The sequence below is a fragment of the Cebus imitator genome, unplaced genomic scaffold (assembly GCF_001604975.1).
Source record: "Cebus imitator isolate Cc_AM_T3 unplaced genomic scaffold, Cebus_imitator-1.0 Scaffold261, whole genome shotgun sequence".
In the NCBI taxonomy this organism is placed as follows: domain Eukaryota; kingdom Metazoa; phylum Chordata; class Mammalia; order Primates; family Cebidae; genus Cebus; species Cebus imitator.
In genome coordinates this window covers 3,494,627-3,507,958 of record NW_016107576.1, presented here as the reverse complement: position 1 = coordinate 3,507,958, position 13,332 = coordinate 3,494,627, and the positions used below count along the sequence as shown (strand labels likewise).

General features: G+C 34.5%; 1 protein-coding gene across 2 annotated transcripts in view; it reads right to left on the bottom strand.

Annotated features, from left to right (window-relative positions):
* The window catches only part of HS2ST1 (heparan sulfate 2-O-sulfotransferase 1), a 189,282-nt gene that overhangs the window by 42,702 nt on the left and 133,248 nt on the right, over nt 1-13,332 (bottom strand). For both annotated transcript variants that reach the window (XM_017499873.2, XM_017499872.2), the window contains exon 2: nt 91-329. In XM_017499873.2, coding sequence (XP_017355362.1) covers nt 91-329 — 239 coding nt within the window. The remainder of the gene's footprint in view (nt 1-90; nt 330-13,332) is intronic.

The window sequence follows — 13,332 nt, the reverse complement described above, 5'->3', positions numbered from 1 at the left end:
TCCCTTTAAAATACTTTATCCCCTTGAGCTAGAAAATTTGAATGAGGAAGTATTAGAAAACATTTGAGCATTCCTTAAGTGGTTAATTACCTGATCTTGCAATGACATCACTGGATTATTTTTGGTAGTGTTGATGTGAAGTACATGGTATTTATTCTTTGCACACAGGTCATAGGCGATATTGGTAAATGAAGTGCTTGCAGTTTTGGGAACTCTGTTATAAATGATCACCATGTCCTCTTCTGCATCTAAAGCAGCATCTTGCCGAGGGCCATCCATTGTATGTCGCTGCTCAATTTCTCGGACTTCATGTCTTGCAATAGCCCTTTCTGCCAAGAAAAACAGATATAAACTAAGTTTTTAAGGATACTATAAGGAAGTTATGAACACTGAACTTTGAACCATGATAAGAAAAGATACATAAAAGAAAACAAAAGCAAAGGACCAAGGCATGTGGAAAGCATGGGTAAATTACCTGGGATTTTAAGAGGATCTAGTTGATTCTAAAATAACTTTACAGCCTGGAACATAGTCTTCCTATTCAAGAACTAGGTAAGAGCTCCTGAAGAAATGTTTGAGGACCAAAGCTTCAGAATTTCTTATGAAGGATAATATGTACATCAAGAACAAAGGAATAAACAGTCAACAAATGTAGAATAGCACAGACCACAGAGTACTTCAGTGCAGTTCCAAAGTCACTTTACATTCTAATAGAATTCCTACAGCCTGAATTAATTCTCAAACACACAAAGATCACATGGAATACTAAACTACACAGTTAAAAAAAAAAAAAGCACTTAGAAGACAAATTACTTATAATTTAAGAAAAGGCTTTGAAATTTATTACCCAATTTAGTTATTCTCTGGTTTATAAAAATTTAACAGGGCAGTGATTATAAATGCTAATATGACTGAACAAGAGTAGAAACAATACTACCACACATCCTTTTTCTTTTTGGTATTATGTCAGAAGCTATGTTTATCACATGGCTATGCTTTTCCCTTAAATTTCATGGTTCCTCTAATTTAAATCACCTATCTATTATGTGGTTTCAAAAGCAGTTACATTTTGCTTTCTACTATTCTCTACTTAATGCAAACGTCAGCTTCAAATATATACATATTTTAGAATAAGGATGCAAGAAAAGGAGAGGATAGAAGGAAATGAGGGGCGTGAAATCCCTAGCAAGATTACAAATACTTTGCACAGGGATAGTTACACATATAGCATGTGCTCTCTTAACCCGCAGATCTTTGTGCAAGCTATCTTTGGCAGTTTCTCAAAAAAGTTAAATAGGATTACCAAATACACCACCCCAGAGAACTAAAAACAGGTACTCAAATATTTCTTATTAATGTTTAAAGCACTACTCACTATAGCCAGAAGGTAGAAACAATCCAAATATCCAACAGATGAATAAGTGTGGTACTATATACAGAACAATAGAATATTATTCAACTATAAAAAGGAATGAAGTACTTATATACGTTATTAATATGAATGAACACCAAAAATATGCTAAGAAGCCAGATACCAAAGGTCACATATTATATAGTTTTATTAATATAAAATATCCAGAATAGGTAAAATGAAACGGTATTAATATATTGGTGATTGCCAGGGAATGGGGGAGGGAGAAATGGAAAGCATGTGATTAATGGTTATGGGGTTTCCTTTGGAGTAATGTTTTGGAACTAGATAGAGATGGTGGTCGTACAATACTGTGAATGTTCTAAATGCCAGTGAATTGTTCCCTTTAAAATGGCTAACTTATGTTCATTTCACTTCAAAAAAATTGCCAAAAACAAGTATTCACAAAATATTGAGATCTTATAATATGGGTTCATTTTAATAACAATAACATTAAAAACAGAAATTATAAAACATTCAACAGTTTATAAATTAGTCATTTATTCTCAATTTTAAAAATATTTATCTTCAGGTACAATAATTTTTATAGGCCCTTATAGACACCTCTTTTACAAAAACATTATACTTCCAAACTAACTATACATTAATCCTTAACATTATGAAAATATAAGTATCAAATTTTCCTTCACAACTTCAACTGACTGATAAAGTATCACTAAAAATATACTGGAGTTAATGTTCCTGAGACAATCAATCTATTAGATAACAACATTAAAGTAGTTGTTAAAAATCCCATCAATCCAAAAACCACCAATTCTTTTATTTTTGTGTTGCTGCTAAGCTTACTACGTTAAAGGAATATGAGCTATATTTTACTGAATGTACTTGCCAAGCTTGGCTATACATTTTTAGTTATTAATTTAAAAATGTGAAATCCTTGTAAGTTACAACCTTCTTTTGTTATCAATCTGAGAAATATACTAATCACCTACATGAAAAAATAATATTGGTAATAGCTAACACTGAATTATCGCTACGCTTTAAGTGTTTTATGTAATCTGTTATGCTCTGTGCTGCGTTTTATATACATCAGGTCATGATTCTTAAAGCAAACCTAAGAGGCAGAATTATTATCCCCATTTAAATAAGGAAACTGAGTCTCTTTAGTTGATCACCAGCTGATTACTGATGTCAGGATACTATTCCAAGTCAATGTGTCTCTAGAGCCTGTGTTCCACATTGTACTGATTGTCTGAGATTTTGTCTATTTCTATTATAGGAAGAAGTAGAGCCTTACAGTTAAATACAGCATTACAGTGTTACAGAAATCTCTTTTCTTTTTTGCAAATACCTTAATTTTTTGATGTATTTTATTTTGGAATTGCAAAAGCATTTTGCAATTGTTTCCTGCAACATTCCTGTGAAATAGGCATGATAAATAAGTGAAACAGAAGGACAGAAGATGGTTGTCTTCTAGGTGTTAAAAAGCAAAACATGCTGTACTATCTTTGCAACTTCCTGTGCATATATAATTATCTCAAAATTTTAAAAGTTATAAAAAACCACAACCAAAGCCAATAACAAAGTAATTATTGATATCATTCCCCAAATTAGTAATCGTATAATATTCTAAGTACCATTCTTAAATAGGGAAAAAATTCACAACATACAATTTTTTTATTTATGGGTTACTATATGGATTGCAAGGTCTGAAGGAGGTCCAATATAAGGCCTATGTTTTTCTCCAAATATACCAGCATAAGTATAGAGATGAGACTCATTATTCAAATTATAAGTGGAATCCTCTTCCAATTCATAGTTTAGAAAAACACCAATTTGCCCTGATTGTACTGACCAGAGTCAGGTTTACCTGCATCCATCTTTTGTAGACGAAAATGCCATAGCATTTCTGGGAAAAAATTCTTTTCCCAGATGCCCATACCCTGTTCACCCTTGCCTCTTACTTCTATCTACCAATAATACAATTTTTAATACAATTTTTTTGCAACAAGTATCTATTTTTAAAATACAAAATATGATAGTTAAAAATCATAGGTGAGTTGACTTCAAGGCCTCATTCTTTACTCATCTCAGTCACTTGAAATGAATACTCTGATACAAAATGGGGAGTCCAACTATATATGTTTTTCCTTTTTTCTTGAGCTTTACTGAGACATTAATCTTTACATCATCCCTCACCTCTTTATAAATTTCAAGTGAACTGTTCTATTTTCAATGTCTATCTGGTACAAAATTGAACAAATGCCATTGTAAGAAATGCTATAAATAAGAACAAAATACTTTTGGATCCAAGAACTGGGGAAGAACCTTCTAGAAAATACACTGAATAAGTTCAGCCTTAAAAGGACAGAGCTGCCTTTAAAGATGTGGAGAAGGCATAAAAGCTTGAGTAGTAGCACAAGCTGATAAATAACAAATATATTAGTGTCATGATAATATTAAGAGTAATGTTAAGCAGCTGCAGAAAAAAAAATCTATAGCAATTTTAGGCTATGCCAATAGACATATAGTTATCAGTGTAACAAGTGCTTCTATTTTGAGCTTTTACTGTGAGCTAGGAACAATGCTTCACGTTTAAATGTACGTTACTTCACTTCTTACAAGAACCCTATACAGTAACATTACAGAATTCAGACTCAAGAGATATTAATTACAGAGCTATTAGGAACAGAGTCAGAATTTAATCCTTCATCTGTCTTATACCAAAGCCTATATTCCTAACCAAAACACCGTAATTACTGTCTCAAGTCACAGGAAGGAACAGTTCATAAGAAATTTGTATTCAGTCACACAGGGCTATCATGTGTCATTTCAGGCTCACATTAAAAACTAGAGTACTCCAGAATGGGAATGAGCTGGATGGATCATGCCACATAAAAAAACTGTTTAAAAAAAAACAGTGCACTTAGCTAAGAGAAAAATCCATAAAAATGACTAAAAGTCTTGAAATATTTGAAAAGTTATTATGAAAAAGAGGCAGAATCCTTTCTGTAATATTATTCCAGAAAAAAAGGTATGACTGGCTCAAGAGGGAATGGGCTTTCAAATAATTAGTAGCGCAAAGTAACGACACGGGCAGTTTATGGGGTGGTAAATTATTACTCTCTGGAGATACTCATACAGAGGTTGCATGAGGAGATGTCAAAGAATGATGGAAAAAGGATTCCCGCACTGAGGAGAGCTAAAATCAGGGGACCTCTGGAATGCATAGCCCCTAGATAAGTTCCATAAAGCTATTATATCAATTTCTCCTCTACAGTACAGGTGTGTTTTTGGAGGACTCTCTCCACCCACTCACCCCCAGGCTCAAACAAAATTGAAAGAAGCAGAAATAGAGACAGAAGCAGGCCAGTAACAACTGGGTGGGAAGAAGGGAGTGGGATGCTTACTTATTCTCCCACAATCCTATTTTATTCACTGACACCCAGATGTATTTGTCTAGCTTAAGACAAAAAATATACCTTTTATGATTACTGTAAGAATTCAAGTAACTGAGCACAGTCATACTGTACTATGTATCTTTGAGTAGTAAGAATGATGTGATCATTTATAACCAAGCTTTTCCCACTGAATTCATCAAATAATTTCATAAACATTTACTGAAAATCTATTAATTTAAAAGTACTGCACCAGGCTCTGGACATATATCTACTCTTGGAGAGTTTGATGGTATAGTGTTATAAAAAAAAAGTTTATACAAGATGCAACAGAGGTCCCCAAAATGGGATGGTTACAAGAAAGGATCCAGAGCAGATAAGTGAGATTAAAAAGTACTTTCTGGGTAACAAAGACACCTAGGCAAAGGGAAGAAGCACAAACAAAGAATTGGAGACACAACACTGAATAGTGCATTTAGGCCCTAAAAGCGGTTCTTAACAAGCTTAGAAGATGGGAGAAAGATTAAGGTTAAGGTTAAACATAAGGCAGAAAAGTGGGCAGAAGCCAGATCACAGTGTCTTAATCACCATACCCTATAAGCCAGCATTCTCAAACTTATTGGTCTCAGAACCTCTTTATACACTCTTTGTTAAGGACACCAAACAGCTTTGGTTTATGTGGGTTACATCTAGCAATAGCACATTAGTTATTAAAAGTGAGAAACATTTAGTAACTCACTTTAAAATAAAAATATGACATGTTAGCATAAATGACATGATTTTGTGTAAAAATTTTCCAAAACCAAAAATATTTAGTGTAACATATTTTTGCAAATCTTTTTAAATGTCTGGCTTAATAGAAGACAACTGGATTTTTGTATCTGCTTCTCCATTCAAAATACTACCATATATTCTTTGGGTTGGAGTCAATGAAGAAAATCAGACTCATACAGATACAGTTGGAAAAGGAGTACTTTAGTAGCCTTTTCAGATAATTGGAAATATTCTTTTTCAATTCTACCTAAAACCTAGCAAGTGTTAACTTCTTTTATTTTTGAGCCAGAGTCTCGCTCTGTTGCCAAGCTGGAGTGCAGTGGCGCCATGTCGGCTCCCTGCAACCTCTGCCTCCTGGGTTCAAGCAATTCTCCTGCCTCAGCCTCCTGAGTAGCTGGGACTACAGGCGCGTGCCACCATGCCCAGCTAATTTTTTTTTTTTTTTTTTCAGTAGAGATGGGGTTTCATTGTGTTGGACAGGATGGTCTCTATCTCTTGACCTCATGATCTGCCTGCCTCGACCTCCCAAAGTGCTGAAGTGCTGGGCTTATAAGTGTGAGCCACCGCGCCTGGCCTAATTTCTTAGAAGTTAATTGCAATGTGATAGAAAACCATATTAATGAATATACACTATTCATGTTCATATCAGTGAATATATACTGTTATCTTGATATACTTTGCACTGTAATTTGAAAAATACTGGTATATGGAGTTATGCCAATCCTCCAAATATTAATACATTAGAATTGTATAATAAAAATTATACAATTAAAAAAAAATCACATTCGTTGTAACACACTGGTGGTCACCAATCTCAGAGAGGTCTAAGTATTGGGAAACTGTTATGCTCATGGTGGCAGATACAAGTTTCTTTAAATTTTATAATTGGCAACTAATACTGTCAATTATTTTACTTATAGCAACAAGTTTGCTTTGTTCATTTTTGAGAAAATATCTCCCAACTGCACAAGTCTGAATAAACATAGTTTGTGTGTTGATCATTCTTTCAAGTAAAAACAGGGTTCTATGAAAACAACTGCCTTATTGAGTTTGCAACTTGTCTATTTTCTGTTTCTATGACAGAGACTGGGTAGTTTATAAAGAAGTTTCTTTAGCTCCTGGTTCTGTAGGCTGGCAAGTTCAAGACTGGGCAGCCACATCTGGTATCTTCTGGTAAGGGCTTCATGCTGCATCAAAACATGATGGAGAAATGGAAGAGAAGCTGATGTGCAGAAAATGGGACTGCACACTCCAGAGGCAACCTTGCTTCATAACAACCTGATCTCATTGTAACTAACGTAGTCCTGGAAGAGTGAGAACTCATTAATTCCCTCAAGACTACACTGATTCTTTTATGAGAGCAGATTTCTCATGATCCAAACACTTCTTAAAGGTCCCACCTTTCAACACCATTACATTGAGGACCAAGCCTCAACATGAGTTTTGGTAGAGACAAACCATATTCAAAGCACAGTACAACACAATCGCACAAGTGCTTTACCTCAAGACAATCTCTGTACTCTGGTATGCAGAAGTGCTTGATGAACTTTCCATTTTGTGATACAATATTAAAAACAGACACAAAAAGTCAAGATTTAATAAAGTTATTGCTTTCTGAAGGACATTCTTATTGAAAATGACTTTTGAGGGTTTAGGCTGTTAGAGAAAGGTAGCAAAAAACACAATGCCTACTAATGCAGTTTGGTACCAGCACTGTTTTTTACTATGAGGACAAATGCTAACTAGCGAAAAAGGCAACTAACATCTTAGAATTATGAAAATGGTTGTGAACTATTTTGTGATAGCCCTAAAGGAGTCTTGAGGATCCTTATGGTACACGCACTGCACTTTCAGAACAACTTCTATAAGCAATACAGAGGCATTTTCAAAAAGAGTTTTAAGTAACAGCCCATGTGGGACTTCTACAATCCAAGATTCCCCAAGGCATCATTTTATAGAGTGAAGACATAGTGAGGATTAAGACTTGAAGGAAAGCAACTTCAATAAGGAAGAAGCATGGACACTGAAAGGAGATAGGTTAGTGGGGCAGAGGCTTAGGTGACGAGAGTAGATGAGGGAATTCGAAATGGCTAAGGTGCTTCTCTAGATTTCTTTACTGAAGAGGCAGATGGTGTCATTCAGTGAATTTGAGAATTGGGGAAGGAAGAACAAATGGAATGAAGAAAGGAATTCAGGACAGTTTGTACTCTACATTGAAGTTCAAACTGAGAAATCAAGTATGTAGCTGATCTGTGGAAGAGCCATTTTCATAATGGCTTTATTTCAAGCTTGTGTAAGAACAACATCCAGGCCTAACAGGTCTAGAGGATAGGATAGAGAAAGCATAATGGCAGAAAAGTTCTGGATTAGAGTATAAAATGGCATCTGTTCCCTACCAGCCCCATGAATATCCAGATATTTATGTGTTTGAGCTTTTAGAGAAAGGGAATGCAGGGAAATGATTAAGGAGCTGTTTTAATGAAGGGCTTTGTAATATAAAGGGAGCACTGTATTAATTAGGGAAACATCAGCTGTTGTAACAAAATCTCAATTGTTTACTACACAAGAAATTTAGTTCTTGCTCAGGTACCAATGTGAGTGTTCCTGGCTGGCAGATGGCCTTTTATGCAGTAATTCAAGAAATCATGCTCCTTTCCTGTCCTGACTTTGCTATTCTCCCCAGTACCTTGAAGTCTTTTGATCCAGCTGGCAGACAGAGTGCAGAAAGCACAACCATTTCTTAATTATCTTGGCAAACACTAGTCATATGGCCCTACCTAGATGCAGGGGTTGTGGTGAGAAATTTAATCTTTGGTGGGCAGTTGCTTCCTAGCAATAAAAACATACTATGGGAAGAAATGCATGAATAGCTGGTATATAGTTTGCCATTTCTTCACACAGGCACATAAAGCAGGTTCTCAAGTGATTAACTATGACATTAGTGAGAACATAGGATAACTTTCTCCATTTCTACATGAAATATGACATCAATCTTAGCGCCATAAAGGCTCCAGTACTTTCTGGCATTACCTCTCGGGGCAGCAGCAGAGATGATGATGCTTGATTAGAGACAGTTATTCTGTGGACAAGCAGGTAACAAAGCAGAGTTAGGTAGGGGGATTCTGCAGAAAACCCACAAGATATCTCTAGAAGACTTTCAGAAACGTTAGAAGGGAATTTCAATGGAGAAGGAAGCTTTGTGCAAACATCTAGGGTAATGGTCAAATGAAAAATAGACTATTAATGTAACTCTTCCATATGTATTTACAGGGTTAGTGTGAGGGAGAGACTTGGATTATCAGTTTCAGACACAGTGAGCTTCAAGTGCCCATGGAACATGCAGGTAGTAATATGTAGGTTACAGAAGATAAACATCTCAGGAGAAAGTTCTGAACTAAAGACAGAAATTAGGAGTCACAAAGGCACCAGCTGATGTCAAAGGGAGTAAATGATCGTGAAGGTATAGAGTTAAAAAAAGAGAATTTTATTTTTCACTTAGTTTTTAATTTTTATTTTTAAATATCAAAAGAAAATTTTGAATTAATCAGCTTTTGTTTCTAAAAATCTGTTTTACCAGCACTACCTACATGTGCAACACAACCAAAAACAAATCTGCACTATCACTGCAAGATCATGTACTAATCTACTAACAAACATTTTTAGTGTTTTGACCACGTTGTCCACTTGCAAATACTCATAGTTAGTACACTGCAGCTGATAAATGCTAGCTTCATGTCTTACTCACATTCCTTTAAAATGTTTTTTAAAGGACTCATGAGTTTTGCAACTCACAAAGCACACAGCTGAACCTTACTACTAAGAATGCATTTAACTAAAATCTCTGCTAGCAATTTTTTCCAGAGTAAAACTAAACATGATACTGTAGAAGATGTGAAGAAGGCTGAAAGTAAATTATTCAACAAGACATTAAAAAAGATGTTAATAATGTCAGGAAAATAAAATAGGAGTAAATTATATGGAAGCTCGGTTATTCAGCTAAAATATTAACTTTGATATTAAACTGGTAGGAATATGCAGAGATTTCCTTAAATTCTTAGCAGAAGTCCATACTGCCATTAAAATAGATGTGCTTTGATTGTTGAAATAAATATCATACCAAGAAGATGAAAGCATTTTCAAAATCAAGAAAGAAATGTCAAAACTGTCTACAAAGCTAAATTATTTTCACACTTCAACAACTGCACCTGGTGCTCCACTCACTAGTAAGTAAAAAGAATAAGAAGTAACTAGGATTCAACTCCAGCTGGGTTTGGATATCATTAACTAAAATCTAATGCAGCAGCTGTTTGAAAATTGGGAATTAGCAATGCTGAAAACTTGGTACTATTTTACTGGAGTTGGATATGCATCATATTCTAGAGCAGTGGTTCCCAAATTGAGCATGCATCAGAATCACTTGGAGCATTTGTTAAAATACAAATTCCTGCCTTCCCACATTCTCTAGCTATTAATTCCAAGGACTAAGAATTTGCCAATCAAGTTCTCAATGTTGATATGATGGTCCAGGAACACTTTGAGAATCAGTGTTCTAGAGGGCATTTCTGTTGGCTTATTAAGAAGACAGAATATTATCTTTTCCATGTAACTGATTAATTTTTACCCCATTAATTTGGAATTTTAGCTATAGCTTAGATCTGTGAAAAACAACTTAATGGTATAAACTAGTTGTGAGAATAGTATAAACTAGTTGTGTGTCTGGTCATCACATCCATTACCCTTTAACTCATGGTACTGATTCTACTGAGCTAATTGGATTTCCCATCTTCCTCACTGCTCCCCATCAATCACTAGGTCTCCTAAGGCTACTCAGGTTCCTCTTTAAAGGATGCTGAAACCATCATTATGGAAAGCACAAGTGAAATGTTTACCTTGTTCTTGGGCCAAAACTGTAACAAAACCCTTTGAAAATGTGACATTAATTAATTCTAAATGATGGTCGCTGCCCCACACCCTTTTAAACTGAAACTTTTTTGGGGGTACAACCAATAATTCAAGAACCATGTTAAAGATATTCATCTTGGAACATTCTCTTATATATGAAGAAAATCTGATTAAACTACAATTTCCAGTTGTGGCTTACTAGTTAAAAACTGAAGTTCAAGTACACTACCCATTGTTAAGACTAAAAAAGTGAGTTAAAGAAAAAATTTTTTGAGACAGGGTCTCATTCTTTCACCCAGCCTTCAGTGCAATGGCATGATTAGGACTCACTGCAGCCTTGACATCCCAGGCTCCAGTGATCCTCTCACCTCAGCCTCCGGAGTAGCTGGGACTACAGGCATGTGCTACCATGCTTGGCTAATTTTTGTATTTTTTGTAAATACAGGGTTTCACCATTGTCACCCAGGCTGATCTCAAGCTCTTAATCTCAGGCAATCAGCCCACCTCAGCCTCCCAAGATGCTGGGATTACAGGCATAAACCATCGCACCTGGCCTAATACTTTTTATATCTTATAGCTTTGTATCTTCTGAGAAACTGTTATAGCTTTTCAGTTGAATCTGTATTTTTAATGAATCTTTAAAAATTAGTCACAGGTATTAATATTCTAAAGATGTTCTTTTTTAAACATCAATTTCCAAAAACTGTCTTCCTTTGTATTTGTCTTGTGTAACAAATAAGAACCATTTTCAGCATCCTGTAAACTATAATTCTTTACTAGTGACATTTAAACATGCCCACAATGCAATGACAATTGATATTCTTAATAATGACCAGTAAAATGCTGAACAGTTTTATCAACTGACAAAAACTAATGCTTGACCATAATTTGAGTTTTGTTTTACTGTATTGTAATTACATAAAAAAAGTATAAGGAAAAAAATTCTCAAGTAGAATATTCTTTATCTTGCAGACAACCAAACATTTACTACAGAATGGTCATTTTAATATCTACTTTAAAATAATTTGTTGATCTTTACGTACCCTATATTAGCTTTTAAAACCCATTAATTTTTTGGCTTATTTTCCTATGCCAGAAATAAAATTACGATCATTATGAAAAGGTATGGGTTGATAAAATGAATGGGGATGAGGCAAAGTAACTCAAAACTGTTTGTTCTATTTTGAGTTACTCTGCCTCATCCCTATTAACCTATTTGAATTAGGCAACATAAATTTAAGTACTCTAATTGAACACTGGAACCAATCAAACTATGGAAACTGAAAAAACATGTGGAATTAATATGACTTTTAGGGAGGAGAGCATAACTTTTTTACAAGCTGCTTCTTTCTCTGAAAGAAAGGTGATGACGATTATTACCCAGCATACAGAAGACACACAAAATTTGCTTAATAAAAATAACACAGCATACTAAATTAAGCCATATGGGAGGCAGATTTCTTCACTCCACAATCCAAGAAAGGTTAAAGGAAGTGAACGATAATATTAAAAGGAAGTGAAGGTTTGCTGTGATTTGATCTCTACTAACCTAACAATGTTACACATAGCACAAAGCTAAAGCTCCATACATTGTCAAGACTGTTTAGTACAGTATTCTAGGTTTATCACACCTAACTAATCCTCAGAGGTTTTTTCCTCTAATGGTGCCAAGACTGTGTAGGAGAGAGAGGAAAGCGGCAGAAAAGTCAAGAGATTAAAGTGGTCAGATAGTCAGGGCAGGACCATGATTTCTGAGCCTAGAGCAATCTAAGAATCCATGGAAAATTACATTATCTTAAAATAGATTACAATGTATAACAAATTCCATAGGACTGGGGAATCTGTATTTTTAAAAAGCTCCCAAGGTGATATAAGAGCAGGTGGTCTAAAATCGATAACAAACGGAAGACATTAGAAAGCAACACTGGGGTCAACATTCATTGACTGGTTTGTGACCCTGTGGGTACCATTCTCCATTTTACACTTTTATAGCTAAAATATTACAGATGGAGTCTCTGAAGCATAATCTCTCATCTTTAAAGCCTATTTTATTTCTAATGTAGGCCCCGATTTTGGCTTTTTTTGGTGGTCTAAGATAACCTAGAAATAATGTCTAAATAAAACAAAGTTCGAAAAATAAAGAAAATTGAAATTTTAGGAATAGGTTACTTGATGGGATCTATCAAATTATTCAAATTCTTAAATCTTAATTTATAATTACTAAAATTTATATTTGTACATTAAAAGATTACATACTAATGATATAGACCCATACATACCATACATACCACAGAAAAGGCAGAGATTGTCAGACTAGACAAAAAAGCAAGATTCTACTATATACTGACCACTAGAAAACCACTTCAAATGAGAGAAACATTAAATAACTTAAAAGATAAAGGATGAAAAAAGAGGTATCATATTATCACAAATCAAAAAAAAAAAAATCTGGTGTGGCCATATTAATGACAAAAAGACTATTAACAAAGATAAAAAGGACCATTTCATGATGATAAAGGGGTCAATTTATCAAAAAGACATTACGATACTTAACACTTTTGTACCTTTATAAGAACGTTTTTAAAACATATGAATTTAAAACTCACAGGAAAAATAGACAAATCTGTAAGTATAATCAAAGATTTCACCATCATGCTTGCAATAATTGATAGAAGTAGACAGAAAATCGCTAAGATACAGGAAATTTCAATATCGTCAATAAATTAGCCAACTGGCATTTAGAGAACATCCAGGATGCAGCTATACATTGTTTTCAAGTGTACATGGAACATTCAACAAGACAGACCATATCCTCAGTCATAAAACAAAGTTCAAAATATTTGAAAGTACTAAAATCATACAAAGTATGTTCTCTGACTAAAACAG